This window comes from Centrocercus urophasianus, unplaced genomic scaffold (genome assembly GCF_019232065.1).
Source record: "Centrocercus urophasianus isolate 14NV4802_14NV808 unplaced genomic scaffold, USGS_Curo_1.0 seq_14, whole genome shotgun sequence".
NCBI lineage: Eukaryota > Metazoa > Chordata > Aves > Galliformes > Phasianidae > Centrocercus > Centrocercus urophasianus.
Window position 1 is genome coordinate 10,783,567 of NW_024884586.1, and position 22,558 is coordinate 10,806,124.

The 22,558-nt window shown below is 42.6% G+C and overlaps 2 protein-coding genes across 8 annotated transcripts in view; both read right to left on the minus strand.

The window, feature by feature from the left end:
- Window positions 1–14,236, minus strand: part of LTO1 (LTO1 maturation factor of ABCE1) — a 28,567-nt gene extending 14,331 nt beyond the window's left edge. For 3 of the 7 annotated variants that reach the window (XR_006167918.1, XR_006167919.1, XM_042813196.1), the window contains exons 1-5: window positions 14,138–14,236; window positions 13,903–14,008; window positions 11,870–11,940; window positions 9,527–9,644; window positions 403–475 (exon numbers count right to left, since the gene is read on the minus strand). Coding sequence is in view for 3 of the 7 variants with exons in the window: in XM_042813196.1 (XP_042669130.1) it covers window positions 425–475; window positions 9,527–9,644; window positions 11,870–11,940; window positions 13,903–14,008; window positions 14,138–14,196 (405 nt within the window). In the remaining 4 variants the exon portion in view is untranslated. Of the gene's footprint in view, window positions 1–44; window positions 112–402; window positions 476–5,559; window positions 5,601–7,858; window positions 9,239–9,526; window positions 9,645–11,869; window positions 11,941–13,902; window positions 14,009–14,137 lie in introns of those variants that run through there. The other 4 variants (XR_006167920.1, XM_042813197.1, XM_042813195.1 and 1 more) reach the window with 4 other exon arrangements.
- A 2,371-nt stretch (window positions 14,237–16,607) lies between these two features.
- On the minus strand, window positions 16,608–21,203 carry FGF19 (fibroblast growth factor 19). Its single transcript, XM_042814351.1, has 3 exons — window positions 20,969–21,203; window positions 20,760–20,863; window positions 16,608–18,330 (listed from the first exon to the last, which is right to left on the minus strand). Exons 1-3 carry the CDS (start codon window positions 21,201–21,203, stop codon window positions 17,998–18,000), a joined length of 672 nt encoding a protein of 223 aa, XP_042670285.1. The 3' UTR covers window positions 16,608–17,997.
- Between the last annotated feature and the right edge of the window lie 1,355 nt (window positions 21,204–22,558).

Consider the following 22,558-nt stretch of genomic DNA (forward strand, 5'->3'; position numbering starts at 1 on the left):
GCAATACCTACAATACACAGATTAATTCCAAAAACAGTTTTTACCTTTCCAATCTCCCTCTCTGGGTTGTGGAGGTTGTATTTAGTACTGCTAGAGGTCTTCTCACTTACACTGTATGAAAAAAAGAATCCATCTGTGTGGATTTCACCTCTGTTCTCATTTTACTTATGGCTTATGCTACCTTTTCATTTATAATATCTTTGAAGAAAAGCAACACTTAGTTTTTATTTCAGGTAAAGAACCCATCTCAGTGTAGCAACCCATCTCAAAACAACACCAAGCCTGCACATTCACTTAAAGACAAATAGAAAGTTACACTCCTGTCATATTCGAAGTATAGATTAGGGCACAGCTACAGCACAATGTTCCCAACTAAAATGTCTGTCATATGGTGAGGCCTACCTGAAAGCCAAAGGCTGCCCACTCAAATCAGACCTTGATTAACTCTGCTCATCTCTGACTGACCTGGCACGAGCTGGAAAACAAAGAAGCAAAACATGAACTTAAGCAAATGTTGCTTAAGTCGTATGTGGTAACAAACTTGGTTGGGGTGAGCGGTGAAAGCGTAGGGCTTCAATTTGTATGTGAGTGCATGCGACTCACAGAACAGAAATCACTATCTATTCACCATTCTCAACCCAAGCAAATAAATTTTGGATTATATGTTGCTGTAGTGGTGGGGCTTTTTTATTTCACCCATCACACCTGAGTACCTGTGGCACTTGTCTGTTTCCATCCAGATGCTATATGCCATTAAATGCCTGGTCTCCTATGACAGCTTATGAGTTACCTACTGCCTGTGAGGATGTTACTTGTAACATTAGCACCAGTCTTCAAGGAGTTGGGCTGAGATGAGCAAACCGTTGAACAAAGGCCACTACGCCACCACTAGAGCATTACGACAGCTTGCCTGAGCCAGCACTGAACGAGTGACCCGGTGTCCTAAGTCACTGCTCTGATGGCAGACTGTCTGAAACAGACAATTGAGCTTTTGATGTTTTATTTCTCCTTTTATTAGATTTTATCACTATAGATTGTTTGAATACACGGTATTACTTTTGAACAGCTTTTCTGCTCCTTCAGCACACACGGGCCATCGTTCTTTATATTCAGTTGCTGGCGACGTTAATTACGAAGAACAGCTCTCCAGCAAATTTACTCCCCAAGCTTTCCAGAAGAAATCAGTAGTTATTTTCTCAAAACTAGCCATTATTTCTTATAATTACATTTATTTCATTTTTGACTTGATACATCTGTAGCTGCTTCAGTCATTCACTGGGCTCACTTTGCTTCTTTTACACAATGTGTCTATCAACTGCGTATTAATCCTGGCTTTTCTTTTCATGGAAGCCCTTGGACTGCAAAGAATCAGACAAGTTTCCTCCTTTATGGACAATACAGTTTAAACTGATCACCTGAGAATTCCAGGCAAATCCCAAGTACAGCTCCTTGTAAATGCCTCTCCAGGTTTTTCTCTAACATGATTTCTCTCATTATTTCTGAAACCACTGATGCTACTGGATTGCTCGAGCAGTCTGTCCCCACCTTATTGCATAAAACAACTTCTAACATCATGACATGCAGCTATAATGTACTTATGGTTAAGGTGGTTTACAAACTCCCAAACTGTGCTCAAATAAATCATTCTCCATTTCACTCAGCTATCCCAGATATGACGCAAAGTGATGCTGTAAGTTTAAATGGTTTTAAGGTTACAAGGTGCTTCAGTAACTGTGGCACAACCAAGGGTGCTCTCAAGAAAATACACTGCAAACACAATCTCTACATTTCCTTTAAGAATTACATACTATTATGTACTCTAAGTTACATACTAATATGGCTCTGAGTTTCAAACATTCATTTGTTTCTACGTGTATTCCAGAGACTATTAAGTTATTAACAATAGATTGTTTTGTTTTTTTTTTAAGAAGGTAAGTGGGTCTCAAAAATTCAGTGTCTGCACATACACTAAACTACAAAAAAAAAAAAAAAAAAAAGCCAGTTTAGAGAACAATGTGGGCATGTGTTTTTAAACTACTGTTCGTGCAGTCTGGTCAGGACTGTGTGACACAGTATACAGTGTTTTGTCATCCAAGGAATGTCTTTGATCAAGAGTTTATGCAAGAAGGAAAAAAAAGCCATGAAACCCTAATCCGTTCCCACAGTCCAGTAAACGTGAGCTGGACAAACAGTGGACAATAGCAGTAAAGCTTGCTGCTGGAACAATAGCTGCAACTAAAAAAATTAAAGGGTTGCTGACTCACAGTTCCTACAATCAAGATTCCACGCGGTGTCGATTATTCCACAGAATCCTGAAGAAGCTGAAAGTTACAAATTGCAGCTAAACATTACATGGATAGAAAGCAGCAAATCGTGCCGCTAAACAATCAGCAAGGAAGGAGACAGTGATAAATCCTGATGCTGACTCCGCTTAGCGCGGAGCTGAGATGCAGGAACTGAATAAGCAATCCTCTTCCTGCCAAAACAGGACTTTTGCTGAAAGTAAACTCCATAATTTGATTATAAACAAATAGTAGTTTAATTCTTTCAGACAGTATTCTACTATTCCAGATGCCATCCATACATATTCTGCTCTACAGACACTTTCTGATGTTGGAATAGAAAAGCTAGATGCTATTTCTTGTACCTATTCAGAAACTATCTGTATGCTATTTTGCTATGACCAAAAACAAGGACGGACGGACGGACGAAGGAAGGAAGGAAGGAAAGAAGGAAGGAAGGAAAGAAGGAAGGAAGGAAGGAAGACAGAACTGTGGAATTGGCTAATTACATATATATATACGAAAACCAATACTGTACAGCAAGCCACTTCAGATTCAACTGGCACTTTCTATAGCTTTCATATATTTTATATGAGAATGAATGGGTACTACTTTACATTAACGAAGATCTCCAAGGTCTTGCACACTGGTTATGTCTCAGACAAACATAATGACCATGTTTCCTTCTGCAGAATATTACTTCATTTGGTAGAGCTATATGCTACTCAAGAGTTGAATTAAATATTTTACTTAAAGAATCCTAGGGTGAGAAATGCTGTAAGAATATAATTATTACACTGAAGGAATAAAAAGTCCTGTGATTAAGGCAAGAATATTCAGTGCAGTGCTAGTGATAGTCATGTTAGTTCCAGATGAATTAACTGCAGTGAAGAGCCTCAGCACCAGACTACTCTAGTTAGCCTTTACAAGTCAATTTTAGACACCAAAAGTTGCAGCTTGACCACAGTACTCATTTCATCTCTCCAAGATCTCATCTTCTCTGGTGATATCTCCCTGACAATGTGTACTGTCATAACTCTGTCCATTAAAAAACAAAACCAAACAAACTTGGGACAGAATGCAAAATGAGAATCTTCATAGTCACTTGTCCAACTATGAAAGCCGAAGTTTTAGGTTATAAGTAGTCCAGAAGAAGCTGCTATGAGAAACTGCAAAGGGTAATAATATTTCAAAGGCATTAATATCCACACTGCATTGTACCCGAGAATATGAAGAATTACAACTTTCATTTGAAACCAAAGCCTTTCTCTTTAAGAAGATCTTGATGGGATTCATCACACACATGTACATGCCTGATCCTGCTTTGTTACAACCTCCCCTGGTGTGCCTTTGGAAATAATGATTCCAATCCAGATGGACTTCAGCTAATTGTAGTATTTCAGAAGCTTTTAAACTATATCCTTAAGATCATCAGACACACAAACACCAGCACTTGGTAATAATTAGTTCTTCACATTGCTAGCACTGCAGAAACTGTTTAAGAAAATAATGACCCTGACAAGGAGCTTTACCTTCACTTTGAGTGCCCACTTTACCTCCAGAAAATGCCACTTATTAGTATAGACAATTCCTCTCAAACATTGAACACTGTAATTACAGGACATGATAAAAAAACACAGATGTGGTTTTTAGGTCACCAAGGAGGAAGGTACCTGCTCTTATTGAAGAATAAAACTTGAAAATGAAATTGTTAAATCAGATCTTGAAACAGAAGGCTGTATTTAATAAAAGCCACAGCTTTTGCAGATTCTAAGTAAATAATAAATAATCAGTATTAGATCCAGGACTATTAGTTGCATGATTTTTAGAAACACAAGATTAGATTCAGAATGTATTCAAAACGTGTGTAGATGCACACAGAACAAAAAGATGTGAACAGGACAGGATTTATGGATTTCAAACTTTCCAAATTCACATTATGTGATCTCTTAATGTGGGTAAGTTGTCTTAAAAGAATATAAGTTCTAACGCTAAAGCACTGTGGAGCAAGAAGGTGCAGGCACACTTCTGAATGAGGGATCTTGGTTTGTTTCAATGAGAGACACTATTTACAGCCAAAGTGTAAATAAACTTTCATGAATACACCCAAGGGCTCAAATTCTTCCACCTCTTCCAAAACAAAGCATTTGTTCATACACGCTCATACTGAACTACTGGAAAATCAAAGCTCTCAATTCTATCTCAAGATTTCTAATGCATACTCTACAATAATCAACAGAAGTGTGCTATCTTTCTAGAAACCCTAAGGACAGACCAAAATGGGTGCTTGACTCACTCTTCCTCTAAATGGTGCATTACAGACAGCTGGCAACATGAGATTGCACAGGTTCTATGTACAGGATAGAAAACACCACTGCTTTTCTATTTTATACCTCAATAGCAATCAGATCAAAAAGTCACATAACCAAACTGGGATATCAGGCTTTCCTTACAAATTCAAATACAAATTACAGTAACCTTGTTTCGGGAAGACATAATAGGATTCTCCTGCTTTCTGAGGGAACGTTTGTTTTCCCTGATTTCACAATTTTCTGTTAATTACAGGTATCTCTTCAGAGCTGAACTCGATCCCATTCACATTACAGTTCACGGCAAATGGAATGGAATTGGACTTGTTTAATGAAGACGGAGCAAGCATTTTAATAATGAATTTAACTTGAAGGTTTTAATCTGTAGGAGAACTGTTAGTCACAGCTTGAGCTGGTGACTGAGCACCTGGTGAAGAGGTGTGGTTGGCCCAGGGGGCACAGGCAAATTGTTGGCACCTGTGCTCCCTGCATGACCAGAAGGTGTGGACCGAGGGTGGAGCCCTTCTGATCTCAAGTAAGGGCCAGCTGCTAAAGGGAGAGCATCTCTTGGGCCTTGGCTGTTTCTTGAGAAGGGGTGCTGTGTAGCCAGAGATCCAGTTGGGTGAGTTCAGCTCTGCTTTACGTATGTGACTATTGGGGTACTTGCAAGTATTGCTAAGAACCTGCTGGAGTGATTCTGCTTCTTTGTGAGTAGAGCACCATCCTGTTTTTTTGTCCTCCTTTAAGTTCTTTTTGAAAATCTGTGTATAGAAATGCAGTCTCAGTAAAGAACTTTTACTGTGTTGATGTAGTACAATGTCACAGATAACCGACAAAGTCAGGTTTACATGTCCTAGTAATGACTGATTTGGGATTAGCAGCCAATGACCCCATGACTATAAGACAACACTGAAATCAGAATGGAATTCTGCAGGGAATTAATTCACTGTAGTCAGAGATGAGCTTACCTTTCCTTGTTGATGCCTCAAAACTCCCCGTTTCTTGTACTCTTGTAATTTAGAAATGAAAACTGTAAGTCTTTTCAAGTGAAATGACTTTAATACACTAACAGTAATTAGCTTTACATTCACTCTTAAAATGAAAAATGTATGCTCAACACTTTAAGTCCACAAAGAAACAAAACAAGCCAGAACGCAGCCCCAACAAGTCAGAAAATTAAGAGTTAAATATTTCAAGTGTTCCTCCCTAACTACTGAGCATAACTAGCAGTGGTGAATAAAAACATATTAAAATGCATTGCTGTGAGTCTTAGTAACTTCAGTATTTTTTGCAGAAGTCTTCCATGCTACTTGTTTTTATCAGATCAAGTATCTCCAGGAAGACTTAAACCACTATGACTGCAGAGCCACAATCTGTCCTACTTTATTAATAACTGATATTGCAGTCTACAAGACTGCATTTTTCCCTTCCAGACCTTAAAGCAATCCTGAAGTTGTGCAGTCAGTTGCTGAGACCAGACAATGTCGGAGTGACTGTTTCATGGATGCTTTATTCAGCCTCTCCACACACAGATCTTCTGACAGTCTTTAATTTCAGTTTAAAGCCTGTTTCCACCAGGGTCCTGACAAGATGAGTAACCAAGATGCTAATGAAATTTTTCACAAGAGTTTTTCATTAATTTCTTATGGATTTAAGAAAGTGTTAGCAAGATGGGCACCAAAAGAAGAGAAAAACATATGCCCTACATTTCATGAAACCAGACAGTCTTTTGAATACCCTGGCTATCCCAAATATTAATGATTTTTTGTTCAAAAATAGCACTGTAGTTGACTTAAGCATGTATCTTTCACAGGTTTTTGCTAAGCCTTATGTTCTTCATTTCCTAGGTTTCTCCTCTGATCAACACAACCGAAAGCAGAAGCATGTAAAAAGCCAGGTCCTCCTAGTCACTCTTGATGTCAGTAAGTAGCACATCCTGATGTACCCAAGTAATTAAAATGCAAGATTATTTGCAAGGCGTCACACTGATTAAGACAAACCAATATTCATCATGTAATCTGGTCTTTAACTCCGTAGTTGTCACTAAAAAACCTCCTCTGTGCTGTGGAGACTAGCATTAAAATCCTGAACGTCACAAGAAACCCTAATGCACAACTCTGTTACAGAAGATATTTTTAAAGGTTTGCACTGAAGAACTGCATGATTACATATCTAACAGAACTATTAACTGTAGTTCATATAACACAAATTATCATGCCTACATAAAAGATAATCGGAAAAACAGAGGTGTGCACACACCTGTAGCTAAGTTAAGGACCTAAAGCTGGCATATCCCAGTTTGAAATCAGAGATGCTACAATCTTTATAGTTATTTTCATATTTATGTTAGCGATTGATATTAAAATATAGATTTTAATAGAGGAGGATAGTAAAGCAATAGCAGAAATTTAGCCATGAGATTTAAAAATAAGGTGTCAAGTGACTGATCTGCAAGGATCCCTCTTCTCCTCAAGAAAACAAAATGAATTTCGTATTCAATACAATCTCTAGAGAAGCACTTAGCATGTCACTTACATAGCACACACTTCCAGTCATCAAATGCACCACAGATGCTTTGAGCTCTCATCTCTTTCCCAGTTTTTCTACACATTTTTGCAAGCCATGTACAAAGATTCCAGAAAAGATCACTTGTTCAAACTTGAATGCTTAGACATCCAGTGTTTACTTCTCTTTGTACATCATTCAGAAGAGCAATAAACTGCCTTTCTGACACCAGATCAGCTTGGGGGGAAGGAGGACACTTATTTTAAATGTAATATCTAGCTTTTGACCAAAAAAAACACTGAGTCAGTCACAGCTGAATATTAGCACACTCTCACTGCTTTGAAGTAAATGGGTTAAATAGCATGATTTGTGGGAAAAAAAGTGTTAATTTGTGGATCCTGTGACAGCTTTTTCAAATCTAGCTTTCTCTGAAGAGAATATAAAATGAAATCACATTTCTCTGGTAAATGACCTCTCTGTTATGTGTCTACTGATTTATTGAGGCTATATGGTATGCTCTTTTTTTGCTTAGGTCTCAGGTGCTCACACACTGGAGCTTGTTCACACTGCCCTATGGTTTAAGTTGCACAACAATTAAAATCCATACTTCAGCTACCCTAAATGAAGATGCCAGCAATGCTGTCATGTCACTTCCATACTCTGAAATAAAGAAAGAAGCCACAAATAAATCCTACCTCAATACTACTTTATTTCAAAAGAAGGCACCACATCGTTAGAAGAGCTGCATCATGCACGCATGTGTTCTGCACTACTTGAACAACTTCATTTTAATGAATACTTGTGAACTATTACAAGAAGCATTACTTACAGGCTATTTTTAAACAGTATAAAAACCTCCTCCACTAGATGGCTCTGACAGTATATACATCAAAGCTGTTTGAACACTTACATATTTATGTATGTACATCCATAAGTAACTATTAACAAAGGCAGCTGATATTGACATGTTCATGTACTCAGGAATCAGACAAAAATAAAAGATGACTTTGAAATGGAGTCAATACATATGCACACAGGTATACATTCAACAAAATATCTGTATCTTTTTAGTCCAAAATAACAATAAAAAAGCAAAACATATGCCCTTGCATTCCAGATGCAAATGCACAGTAAACATTTTAAAAGATTTAAGCTGCACCTGTGCTCCCCATGTGACCAGAAGGTGTGGAGCCACCCTGGGCTCATATAAGAGCCAGACACTGAAGGGAGAGCATCTTCTGGGCCTTGGCTGCTTCCTGAGAGTGGGTGCTGTGTAGCCAGAGTTTCCCTTCACCAGCAGGGTGAGTTCAACTCTTTTTCTGCACGTGACTATCAGTGTACCTGTGGGTTCTTTGCCTAGTATTGCCATCTGTCAGAAGCAATTTTGCTTCTTTGTGGGCAGAACAAGCAGCAACTTCTAGTAGCCACGTTTCTGTTACTGATAACTTAAATTGCTAGGGTTTGGGTCTATTTGTTCTTGTTTTGTGATGTTTGGATAAGTCTGCAAAACTAGCATAGGAAAAAAACCACAAGATTCACACTCTGAGTTGCAGCTACTTTATGAATTGGTATCTTAACCTTCCTTCATTTGTGTTCTTACTTCATGTGTATTCTACCTTCCCCCACAGAGGTGTTCACTACTGCAAGCTCTGTAGGCAACTGATTCAATCTTCACCTAAAAAAACCTACACATTGTGTAAAATGGATGATCTACACATGTAGATTTTTTAAAAATAATATACATTCTTTAAATAAGAAAGCTTTGCATATGCATGTGTTTTCCTTTTAAGGAAAGGCTGGTGAAGAGTGAATCAAATACTTCTATTCAACAGGCTTTCAGTGTTTCTATAATCCTAAATAATGCCATGAGATTTAAAAAAAAAAAAACAACAAAAAAAAAAAACACCTTGACAAATATAAGAAACCATCAAATGTTTTGTGCTTTTTCTTTACCACTTTAATATGTAGCATCTCTTTGCTACTTGGATTCTGTTTAAAACAAATGAACACTTTTCCAGTTATCTGTTCTTTCATACGCCTTTTTTCATCCACGTTTATCTTCAGCTTTTATATTCAAAATGTAAGTGAAGATCTTTCATTACTGACTCTAAAATCAGATCGAATATTTAGCATTGAACAAACCTAAAAAAGAATAATGAGAGTGTTCTGATGCGTCCATTTTCCAAAAGGAAATTCAACTAAGCTACTAATTCCTCCTTTTCTATTTATTCTTCTGGTCCTGCTTGTAATTCACTGTCAAACAGTATTTTCAGTTTTCCATTTATTTAATTTTATTCTTTTATTTTGCATTTGCTATCAATCAGGAAATTTTCAACTCAAAGCTTTTTTACTATGACTGCAAAAGGAGATGAAATATTTACAGAAAGCAATACTATTTTGTGCTAAAAATAACAACTTAATCCTACAAACCTGTTTAAATTTTCCTCTGATTTTTTCCAGATCATCTTGAAGCTTTTCATAAGTGGGGTCTTCATATGGGAACTTCTGAATCATTCCTATTAATGAATCCAGAGCCCTTATTTTTTTACTGAAAAAAAAAAAAAAAACACACAAAAAGTAGTAAATAACAGTGAGCCTCCCAAAGAAGTCTTTTCCATCTGTCAGTATGAAAACTGTACTTTATGACTCAGAGCATAGAATCCAGCCCTCTGTCCTTATCTCACCCAAATTGCCTCATACATATTTAAGGCATCATCAGAAACCAAGCTTGGTACAACTGACAAATGTAAGGCTTTCCTTTTAACTTACTTCCCAAACACAGACGTCTAGTCAGGAAACACAGAACTACCAATTAGATGTGATAAATGCAATAAGAAAGCTCACCAGAACATGTACTGAGATATGTTCTATTGAGATAGCTGAAAGCAAGCTGACATTTTGTTCAAATTAATCAAAACTGGTCAGAAAAAAGCATTAAGTTCTACTAAAGGAAAGTAATAATCAATATTTGGAAGCACGTGTATCTGCATGTGTATAGAAAACTAGAGAAAAGTAAGAAAAAGAGAGAGGGGCACCTAGAAGTATAGCAGATGTATTTCTGTTGCAGACAGAAAATAAATTATGCAGAGACCATAAAATATCAGACATGGAAAGAGAGGATTGCTAGCATCACCAAAAAAGTGAACTATCTGTGACACACTAATTCCCTTGCATGTCTAACTGGCTTAGGGAAACAAGCTATGATTAATTACTGATGATGAATTACAGCTCCCTCAGAAGACAGCCTCAGTGGTTTAACATGAAGGTCTGTCTTGGATGATGGGATGAGTGTATCTGTAAGAACAAACAGTGCTAACTGGGGATATATTGCTTCCACAGTGAGTGTTCAACTCAAGTCCTCGTGAAGTCTGAATAACACTCATGTATGAAACTTTATTCAGTGCCTTCCTTCAATGCATTCTAATTATTATTCAAGCATGTCAGAAATAATGAAGTTTGTTAACAGCTCAGGAAAACAAATGTGTCCAGTTAAAATTTAAACAAGTTAACGGAAATAAAATACTGTGTGAGAATTAAACCATTTATGTAATAATAGTCTGCTGAAAACTAAAATGTAAGCTGTTCAGGTTTTAATGTACTACTGAACTTCATCTATCACTTTACTGTTAAAGCATCCTTTGGAAACTACCGTTTAATTTTCAGACAATGAACTGGGGCCCAAGTTTTTATTCAAGTGGATCTATTTAGGAGTTTCTAACTGCCATGAAGCACATGGATACTGCACTTCACAGAAGAAAATGTTACTGAAACAATAATGCCACCAGTTCTATCAGCTCCTAGAGGACTTCAGATAGTCCAACATATTCTGGCTTTTTTATTTTTTTTTTTCCCCCAAGGAACACACTCTACTCTGAGTCTTAAGAAAGCTGTTAAATCGAACATAAAGCACACAGGTGATGGGTAGTGATGAGAAAAGATGGATTATAACAGTATTTTCAGGTACCTAAATAACAACAAAAACGCAGTGCAGGAAACCTATATGCTTGATTCTGTGCAGTCTAAGTACTATTGTAACAAAGAAACTATTTTTAAGTGAAAATATTGTGTAGCTTTTAACATCTCACCCCTGTAACACTCACAGCTTTTAAGTAATTAAAGAAGCTCTGAGATGGGTTTGCAAACCTGAGTCTGTGGTGCAAGAGCAGTAAGAGTTGCTAGGATTTTGTATGCATGCGTTACTCTCCATACTGAGAATAGAATGAAAGTTGGGAGGGGGAAGGGAAGCAGGTTTTAAGGGATGGCTGGAAGTTATTCAGTCTGCCTTCTGCCTAAAGCACGGCTAACCTTAAAGCCCATTGAGGTTCTTCAGGACCACCTCCAACCAAATTGTGGAAAACCACAAGGACAGGGCTTTTGTCCTCAGCTGGGACAACCTGTCCCAGTACTTAAGAAGTCATGGTGGAAAGAACCTTCTCTTTATGCCCAATTAGTACATCAATTGTTTCAACTTGTGAAAAGTGTCTGTTATTCTTCCACTGTGTGCTGCTGCAAGGAATGCATCTCTAGAATTTCCCTTTGTGCAATGCAAGTAGGCATCTCCATCCTCTCTTTTTCAGGCTGACGAAACCAAGTTCCCTTATCCTCTTTTTAGCATCAGATGGTCCAGACTGCAATGCCATCCCAGACACCATCTATCTGCTCACCCTTCTGTTTTTCAGATTCCTCTTTTTTAAACTGAAGAGTAGGCAAAACTGGACACCATAACTTGAAAAAACTATTAAAGGGATATGACTTATACTTTTAAAACCCTACCTGTTCTTTTCATCTGTACATTTTGGGAGCAGATGCTGCCAGGTCAGTGCAAATCCAAGGTAGCTGCCAATCTGTGAATTTTTAAGAATGTCATGGAGGGAAAAAAAAAACAAACACATATTTAATATTTATGTGGTCAAAGAGAAGTAAAGCTTTATATTCTTAAACAAGCCATTGGATATACAAATATATTTCCACATTGAAAGGCTTAGAAAATGGTATGCGTGCTTTGAACCACAAAATTTATGAAACTGTTAAGTTATTGCCAAATTCCACTTCAATCTGTGCATGCACCTGCCACTTAAATTTACAAGACACAATTGGACTTGGAAGTTCCTTTAGCCTGCAAACTTCATCAGAGTACAGTGGGAACATCTGCGAGCTCTAGTCTTCTGGGAGTTATGTTTGTTAAAATACATGTGGTTAGGAGCTGACATCTCCAGAAATGCTCAAACTTAAAAAAAAAGTGAGGCAATTTCATCTGCATGCACCAAAGCTGTTTGGAGACCTCAGGTAAGTGGAGACACCAACAGGTTCACTTCATGTAGCACCAAGTTGCAGTGGTCTGGGGATGCTGGCCTATGGATGCTTTGCAGCAGTCTGCTCTGCATAATTAGTGATGCACTACCACATGGGTGCAGCACCAATCTTCCACTTGAGCCCAAGCACACACTGTATATAATATTACCTCAGGGACATGCTGGAAAACAGGCATATTTTAAATGTAATCTTGTTTTAATTCTTAAGCAAGCAAGCCATTGTCAGATCAGTATTATTCTCCTTAAGGCAGACAATAGGCTGACAGTTCAAAGATAACCTACGTCATTCTTTCACTTACTTAGTATGACAGTGAGACTGTAAACAGATAATCTTCTGGAACCTCCCAGTATCAGTAGATTAGAGCACTTCTCTTGCAGTCTATATAGGACTATGCTGTATAAAAGTAGTCAGTTTTAGAAGCTGTTTAACTGTCATCTTGGAACCGAACAGCTGTAACGTTGATAGGAAAATAACCACTGGTCATCTTCGTATCACAGTCAAGTGACAAATTAAAGTTTTACAATAGCTATCCTTTGAGAGTTTGCATTAACTGCTTTTGTTTCATATTGGATTAATACCACTGCTGTTGTTCTTTTAGTAGCAATCTTTGAGCCACAAATTCTGCCTGTATTACAAATAGGAAAGAGGGTGACAGAGACAACCAGTACTGTCTGGTTGGGACATAATTTGGGTAAGAACCAACATCCCCTGTTTCTCCCCTACGCTGAGCCACAGAAGATGGTCCGGAGAGCCTTTAGATACAACCTTAGGTTATAAAAGTAAACATGTACTCCATCACCAACATGTTCCAAGCAAACTTGTTTGTCTCTTGTCCTCTCCTTCAGGGAAATAAAATACAGAACTCTATTTGCAACTGCAGTAGAAATGCTAAGTCATGGCTTGAAGCAGTGATTGAGCACCTGGTGGGAACGCAGGGCCAATCTAGGGGAGCACAGGTGTATGTAGTGCGGCTGAAATGACAAGAAGGGTTGGAGTCAGGATCCACCCCTTCCCAGACCTCATTTAAGGGCTGGTGGTGGAGGTGAGGGTATCTTGCTGGAGATCCCTGTCTACTTGAGGTAAGCAGATTTCCTTTGTTTTTGTGCCCATGGCAGCTGCATTTGAGCACGTCCTTACTTGTTGCAGCCTGGGACTTCGCTTTCCTGCTATCACTGCTGTGTTTTCCATCACATTATAGAGTTACAGCAACCACCTCAGAAAACACAACTAAAACTGTGTAATGCTGGTGAAGCTTACGACAGCACGTTCAGTTTTCATCTCTGTATTCTACAGAGTAACTCTGCTGTAGTTTTCTGTGTGCCGCCAGCAGCAGCTGCAGACTGCCTGGAACGCTCCTAGAATGAAGCCTGCAGGGCTCACGCTACCTATACACTGGATTTTGCTCGATGGATTCCTGTGCTAGAACCATTCCGTAGAGGAAAAAAAAAACAAAAACCCACAACGAACTGCAATTCCTGAGCACGTCTCCTTACCTCAGCGCCGATCTTGGCGCCATGCAGGCCGCCGCACCTCCGCCCCTCAGCAGCCCCCGCCTGGCTGCCCTCGGCGTACCCCTCCTGGTAGCCCTCCCCGTGAAACCTGCAAGGACAGACGCACGGCTATACGCCTTCCTTTCCGTTTCGCGCCGCCATCGCGGCCGGGTTCGGCGCTCCCTCCCTCCCTGCCGCCGGGAGGGCCGCTAGCCATTGCCCCCCGAAAGCTCCCCACCTGTCATCGGCCATCACGATCTCATCAAACATGTCCGAACCCTGGGACGGGGCCGCCATCGCGCCGCCACACAAGGGGCCGGCGCAGCGCTCAGCACGCCGGGAGACGACGGCGAGCCGGAGGGGCCGCCTCGCGGTGCCCCAGTGCGCAGGCGCGTAGCCTCCCGCCTCGCAGCACCTGAGCGCTCGCGCGTGGCGGGCGGCGCTGCGCTCCTCACAGCAGCCGCCTAACGGGCGCAGCGCCCCGCCGGCCTTGCAGGCAATAGGGGGCGCCAAAGCGCCGTCGGTGCCGCGGCTCTCCGGAGCTGTGCGCCGGGTGCACAGCGGGGCGGGGAGGTCCGGGAGGGGCTGCGTTGTGCAGGGTCTGCGTTCACGTGTCGGCGCGTGGGCTCGCATCTGCTGTCCTGCTCCACTGTCATAAACGCGTTGTGTTCAGTAACCATCTGGTGCAAGTGGAAATAAAGGTGTTTCTGAAGCTACGAGCTACCACTTTCGTCTTGTTTTGGAAGTTAATGACAAACAAGTGCTTTGATCTCAGTAGGCAGGGGGCTCGATTCATTATGCTGCATACGCAGTAGTATTCTAGCAGGAAAGCTGCCAAACTGCCCTCATGGGTCCTCAACAATCCTGTCACAAATTCACCCCTACTTCAGCATCCAAATGACGCCTGCTCCCCACAGCCGTTCGCATCCCAGGGAAACACAGCTTTACTTCATCGTGTCAGCTGGCACCCGCACGTTTGTGAGGAAGGGAAGTGCATTTATTCAGCTTGCCACGTCTCTGCTCCTGTACAAAGCACAGCTGTCCCAAGTTCTCTACAAACAGTTTCAGTACTTGGAATAGAGATAGCACTGATCCTCAGAGCCTGAATAAAGGTTTTACAGCCCTTCACACCTCCCCAGAGTGGAAATGGAGATGCCCAGTATCTCCTTTTTGTAGCTTTCTCACTACTCGCATTTACACATCACAGCTTCTAACGCGGACTTCACAAGGAGGCATTTGACACCTTACCTTTTAAAACCTTTTAGGGCTGTAAAATGTGCCGCTGCAAATGGAAGGGTGGCAATTGCCCTGCTGCCCTTGGGTTGCAGTGGTCAGCCAGGACCTTTTCACAGCGGTGCCGGTGTTTGCATTCCCACAAAGCTGAGGACAATGGTGTTCCAAGGTTTTCCTGCACAAGTCAGGTGTTTGTTGGCAGGGAAAGCATTTTTACAGTAATCATTCTGCCTCAAGCTGGGATCCTGTCACATTTCATAAGCAAAATGGCTAGGCCTGGTCAGAGCTCAGATGGGAAACCTCCAAGGAAAACTGAAGTGCTCCAGGAAGTGGTGTGGGTAATTTAGCCCCCAGTCTTCTTCTCTCTGTCTGAATAAATATTGACCGTGCTGTTACAGTAAGAATCACCGTGCTGCTCATGGAAGATGCAAACCCAAAGGTGTCAGCAAATAGGATGCTATTCCTCAATAGTAGAATGCTCGACTTTGTTTTCTTGACCAGTATTTGTGACAGCAATGTTAAATCTACTTTAAAATCTCTCACCGCTTAATGTGAAGAGTATGCACTCTGAATTTTATCATTTGCAGTGTTTCCATTGAAAACTGCGAGGTTGGTTTTTTTTTTTTTTTTTTGTGGAAAAGTGAGGTTTTGAACAAATTTTATAAGTTCATTTTGTGTTCTGGGTTTTGATTTATATAAAGGAGTCTCAAAAGATGTATCTAATGTTCAAAAGATATATAGTCTGATCAAAAGCAGAAATGAAAAGCTGAAAAACAGGACAGCCCAAACCCAAAAACTTTTCAAATAACACAACTTGAAAATCATCATGCATCTCCCAGTGCATGAAGAGTAGGAAGCCTCTGCATTTGTGGCAGTGACTCAACATGAAGGAGAACGTGAAACACCATGGGAGGTGTTTTGCAGCCAAGAACTCTGCAATTCTTGTGAGTCACCCTATAGTATTCCTAGAGTGAAATGCTCAGTCTTTCCTTTTCTGCCAGAAATTAACATCTTTTTCAAGCCTAACAGCCATTTTCACCCCTAGGAGCATTTTTTAGTTGGGTGCCATTTTTAAAAAGGGAGCAACCTTCTACTTAACGTGGTTTTGCTTTTTGCAGGTGGCTCACACGTGGTGCTGAACCTTTCCATAACAAAGCTACCTCTCTCAGTCTTGCAGTTTCACGTGGGGCTCCTCAGGAACAGGCAGCAGGTGGACAAAAGGTCCACCATTGGCACTCACTGCCTGGCTTTGGGAAACTCACTCTGTCTCTGTGTTGCACCTCGACAGTGTCATCTCCACATGGCTGCAGTGGAACCAGACTGCACAGTTCGATAAAGCTCCTTGATGTGTTTGGGCTGAAGAAGTCAGAAAAGAGTCAGCTAGATTTCTGTACCGAAGATGATTTTTTATTGCAAATATACATATTACACTACCAATAATGAACAGAAATTTAAAAAGCTATTGTTTCCTAGAATTTAATGATTACAAAACTTCACAAAATTTGTTACAACCAAAAAACCCACCTTCAAGAGTATATAAATAGAATTTTGAGCATAAATAACAGTAACAAAATAAACAGAGGTATGTATTTAATAAATTAATTATAAATATTGCATTGGCAATGAAGTGCTAGGTCAGAAGAACACCAGTGTTTCCAGTAGATCTTTTTGTATAGAAATCTCTATTATAAGCGAGCCTTTGGAAATGAGTGGAATCTCTGAACCCTGACATGTGTCTTCTTTTGCTTTCTCTTTGGTTATTCCTTTGTTAAATTGTCACAAGGGGAGAACAGAACTGAAGACATCAGACATATGCTTTCTGGCCCTGAGATTCACATGATCCCTTCCTGCAAGAAGCACAGCATGGCCAGCTCAGTTCTGCAGTGTTTAAGTCACTAAATTGTATCTCCACAGTTTCAACTGATGCAGAATCAAGCCTGGATGAACTTAAAGGAATTGCTGATGGTTACAGGCAAAACACAGAAATGTTCTTTGTAACTGATGTGACCTACACATCATCCATTTTCAGACTTTCTATTTGCTAACAACATACATGAGTATACACAGCAGAACCTATACCTGGACACTACTTTGAACTGCTCGTTCCTACCAGATGAACACAGATGCTAGTTCTGTATACACTCGTACCCATGTGCTGAATTCCCATTAACATTAACGACAAGTCTTTATGCTGGATGATGCAGATCCCCCAGTGAACATAAATTAACCTATAAAATACACCAAAAATCCAGTTTTCCAACATATGCTTTAGCAATAGGGGAAGGAAGAAATATTTTCCTTTCTTCCCTTCTTTCCTAAGGGAAGAAAAAGCACAATATATAAGCAGAATTGTTTTTCAGTGGTATGCTTTCAACAGAAAGCTTTCCCAGAAGGTTGTCAGCAGCTTTTCAAGAAACAGCACTAACTTTAGTTCACATAACCACACTTGCTCAGTCTTCCTTAACTGTGTTTTGTTCCAAATGTTTGTCTACAAGGCTGTGAACTTCCCTGTGAATGGCGAGATTTCCTGTATATATATATGAGCTGAAACAACAGGTGAACATATGTGGTAATGAATTTGATGTATGAAAACTATGCATTTTATCATCACCACAGTAATGGAAGAACTCTGATGAATTTGTTAAGCTGTCCTTATTTAATTTTTCTTTTCCAAGCATACTATGGAGAGGCAATGCTTTTGAACATGGCATCTGGGCACTTAGCTCTTATAGGTACAACACATTGTACGGGAAAGGCTGTCTGCATACTGAGACACGAAAAAAAGGTTTGAGACATCACTACACAAGAAGCTAAAAACCTGCAACATTCTGTGGTATTTCTTTAAAACCGAGTGTGCAGTCAGAATCATTTCTGAAAGCTGGGGCTCTTCACTGGAGACAGTTTGGAAGTGATCCCAAAGGGATCCATGCTGTCCGTTTCAAGAGGTGATGAGTAGACCTCTGGCTCAAAAGCCTGGCTGTAATCACCATATTCACCAAAGTCTGTCACCTCCACTGGCACAGTGTTGATCATGGGTAAGAAGTGAGACAGTGGGAGAAAATCTTTTCCTTTGAATTGTTGTCTTTGTTTGGCACTGCTCAAAGACACTGATATTCCGTATTTCTTTGATTTATACACATTATAGCCATCTGGACGAATCTCCTCTTCAAAGGAACAGTCCTCAATGGAATAGCTGAGCTGAACAGAAAGGAGTAAAACCAGTTACAAACACACCCACCAGATTCACTCCATTCAGTTAAGATCTTGTGAAGAAGAATGTATGAATTTGTAAAAGTACATTTGTGACATACTGCAGAGACATTCTTCTGTTAGGATCTAGGATCACCATTCAGACCTTCCCACACGCACTGTATTTGGCACAGTGCTGGTGTTGCTTCAGGCTCAGTCACTGCAGGTGATTGAACTCCTGGTCAGCAAAAGGCAATTGCTGATGATGCCTCAGTCTTTAGTGATAAGTAAATTAATATAGACTGTATTTGCTACTTTTCATTCTTTTCTCATGTGCCATCGAGAATATGGAGTACAATTAAGAACAAGCATCTGAGTATCGTTTAAAAGCTCTCGTTAAACTGATCAGGTAATAAAAAAAAGGACATTTTTTTCCAAAATAAATTACGTAGTATTTTTCCTTCCATACACAATATGTATCTCAGAAAGATACCAATCTGTGATGCACAATTATGGCTGAATTGTCAGCTGTCCTTATTGCTATGAGCAGTCAGCCTCTCTTTGGAGGATGATGATATCAGCAAGCTTCTTGAGCAAGTGCACTCTACAAACCACACTGGTTGTTGATGGCACCCCTATGCCTCCACCAGATTGCTCCCTGCTCACTTCTGTGGGATTGTCTCTAGAGTAGTTTTTAATACATTTCAAATGCACTTGAAGTATTTCCAGATCAATTTTTTTTTCCACAGGAGAAATTTACAGCACGTCAGTAGATGAAGCAGTTAAAGATTTCTGCAGCACACTGCCTGCTCAGAATCAACCTTAGCCATTCCTGTGTCCCATGTTAAGAAGGAACACATTACAGGAGGGCTGAATTTGGGCCTCAGACATTGCAACTGCCCTTTCCTTCTTCCACTGCTGATCTCTGGGCTATGGCGCATGTTCTGCCTGGGCCGATAGTGGAGAGATGACAGTGAGTGTCAAGGATGAGCTGGCTTCTTGCCCTCAGCCTCACACAGGCTCAGCCCATGTTTATTGGGCATCGTAGGAGTACAGATGGTACATGCCAAAAGCCATTTCTTTCTTCCTTCCAAGTACACCCCTAGAGAAGGGTAGCTACAGGAAAGGGGGCTGTGTCCCAAAAGAGAAGACTTATCTCCATGTGTCAGCTTCTACTCCCTTCACTTTTGTGAATACTGTTACCAAAGTCGACAAAACTATTTTCTAGAATCAGGCAAATAGAACTGGTCCATGACATAAAGGTATAATGGCATGGCCACATGCTATTGTGTTTTCAGAAGAAAAGCTAACAACCTGTGAAGAACATTATACACCAACAAACCCACTCAAGGGATTCTCATTAGCTTACAGAATTATGTTATAAGAAAGCTGCTTTAAAATGCCTTGACTGCTGCTGTAGTCCAATAGAAGCAGGATCTGGACTTGTTTTGTTTTCATTGATCATTTTGCTTTGGATATACATTAAAACTTAAAGCTAATAATTGACCCACCACACCGTTACAGCCTATGCACATTATCACTGCCTGATTCTAGCTCAGAAAAGCAAGGAAATTGAGAAGGAAAGACTCAATCCTATGCTGTATGCTCAGTCAATAACCTCCCTACTCCCATCTTAGTCTGACTGAACATACCGGGAGTTTTGACAGTGGGCCAAGTCCTTGCCCTACTGCAAGCAGCACAAAGTTTGCCGCAGCTATCAAAGCAGAATGCAGCCGTGCCTTTACTACAGCACAATAAAAAGCCGTCACCCCATGCAACCCAGGCTCCTGCAGAGCGCTTAGACAAAGCCTTACTCTGAACCTTCAAATTCTGGAGCTGGCAGTTTATGTCTGGGTTTACAAAGCCAAGTTTACATAGCTGATAATGCCTACAGGATATGCTGACATCGCTGGGTGAAAAGCGCGAGCCAGCTGCGCGGTGCCAGTGGGTCACTGAGCTCCACAGCCGACTACAGGTGTGCTGATTCTCAGGTTGGAGTGGGACTGGAGCAGGGTGGAACCATCCTGAAGCCCTTTCTGTTTGGTACTACCTAAGAGATGGCACCCCTGTGTCTCTCGGGCTTGTTTGAGTGGCACATCTCCTTTCCAAAGAAAGCGATTCTTATTTTCACTTTATTTTTTTCGCTAGAGTATCTGAGCTGAACAGCGAGAAATCATTCAGCTCTAATGCCCTAAATTCATCGGTTTCTGGGGCAGCCACCAAACGAGAAGACTTCCTAAACAAACTCACTTCTGGACGATACTGCATTTTCCACATGAAATAGGCACTGCGCATTTGGGACAATGTCCCCTTGCTGCTGCTCTCTCACAATCCCCGCAGCCTCCCGGGTAGAGGGGACGCCCCAAAGCCCCGGGACCCCCACCCCCCGCCCCCCCCCCCCCCCCCCCCCCCGCTGCAATTCTCGACCGGGGGCTCACCTGCCCGTGCAGCCGCCCCGCCTCATCCATGCAGAGGTAGCGGGAGCTCCGCACGCCCTTGATGGCCACGGTGCGCACCGCCACGGCGCGGATCTCCAACAGACCTGCGGGGAGAGGGAACGAGCCGTCAGCTCCGCGCCGCCGCCCGCCCGCCCGCCCGTTCCATTCCCTCGCCCGTCCCGTCCGTTCCCTCAGATCCCGGCGCTTACTCTGCGGGCTCTGGCTACCGACAGCGTCCACCCTGCCGTCGCCGCCGATGCGCAAGAAGCAGCTGAAGAGCCCGTGCTTGCTGGCGGTGTAGAGGTGCCGCAGCCGGATGGGTTCCCCCCAGCCGTAGTTGACGTGCGGGCCCGCGTCGGGCAGCGCCAGGGACCTGGCGGCGGCGGCGGCGGCGATCCCCAGCAGCGCCAGGGCAGCGCCGGGGGCGGCGGGGCGCGGCCCCATCCGCGGCGACCTCAGACTCGGACTCGGCTCGGGCTCGGGTCGGACGGCGGCGTTGCCGCGGGCGGTGCGGGGCGGTGCGGTACAGGGTTGGCCGCTCTGTGCGGCCGGCGGTGTCGCGGGAAGGATGTAGCACGGGCCGAGCCGGCCCCCCGGCTTTTTATAGGCCTCCGTTATCAGCCCGATCGATTCGGCCGCATCCAGCTCCAATATAGAGCCCGTTTCATAGCGGGAATTGGTCGGGTCGGTCACTCCCCCCGAAAATATTGATCAGATGACATCATGTCGCAGGGGACATCCTGGAGGAGTCGCTCCCTCCCTACCGCATCTCCGAGCTTTCGCCTCGAGGCTCATCCGCGCCGGGCCCCCGCGAACCGAGCTGCACGAGAACGGAACGGGACGTGACGGGATGGGGCGGGTAGGGTCGGGTCCCGCAGCCCCGATGAAAGCTCTGAGCACGGGGAATGAGCCCAGGGGTGCGTGACCCAAAAAGCACCAGCGGTCACGCAGAGGGGAGGGAGCAGCTCAGCCGCTCGGGGGACACATCACTCCTCCGCGCTAGCGCTTGTCCATCCTGTGTTCCCATTTCAGAACTAAGCTAGCGGGGATGCTCGTGTAACCCGGCCGGAGAAAAGGGCCCTATGCAGGGCAGGCTCCGCCACGCTTCACGCTTTCAGCTCGGCGGCTCCGAGGCTCCGCGGCCGCCATCCAGCTCTGTTCCGGTAGCGACGTGAGCACGGGGTGAGAGCGGCCACTGCCCGGCACCGGAGCCACGGCACGGCCCGGCACGCGCTGGCTCGGCAGATCTTGACATGTCCCGGCACGGCATGGCACGGCGCCTCGGGACGGACCGGCGCCGCTCCCGGGCTGTGTTGCCGCCCGGCCATCCCGAGCCGTGCCGCTAGATGGAGCCGGGTGCCTGGGTGCAGGCTGACCTCTCCGTCGGGGAGCTCCTGCTCGGGTCTCTCCGGCCCATCTTCCCATTCGCGCAGAGAAATAGGCAAAAAAAGTGCGTGTAGCGAAACCTGGCAGAGACCCGACATAGGCATCGAGTGGGTTTGTGTGTGCTGACGGTTTTTACCATGCTGGTGTTCACCCAGAGAATGTGTCAGGCAATGGGAGAGCTGTGCACACCCGTGTTTGTCTTTTTCAGGGCACTTCAGAGGATTTCTGCTGATTTTCCTGTTGACCATCCAAACTGAGCATTACAGGAATTTTCTCATATCCCAAGAGAGAAAATAAACATCAATGGGATTTCATAAATAAAAAGAAAATTCTTCTTCCATAGGACACATGAAGTATCAATTAAGCAGAACATAGCCCCATAGCCCTGGCAGAATTTCTGAAGCAAGCAAAGA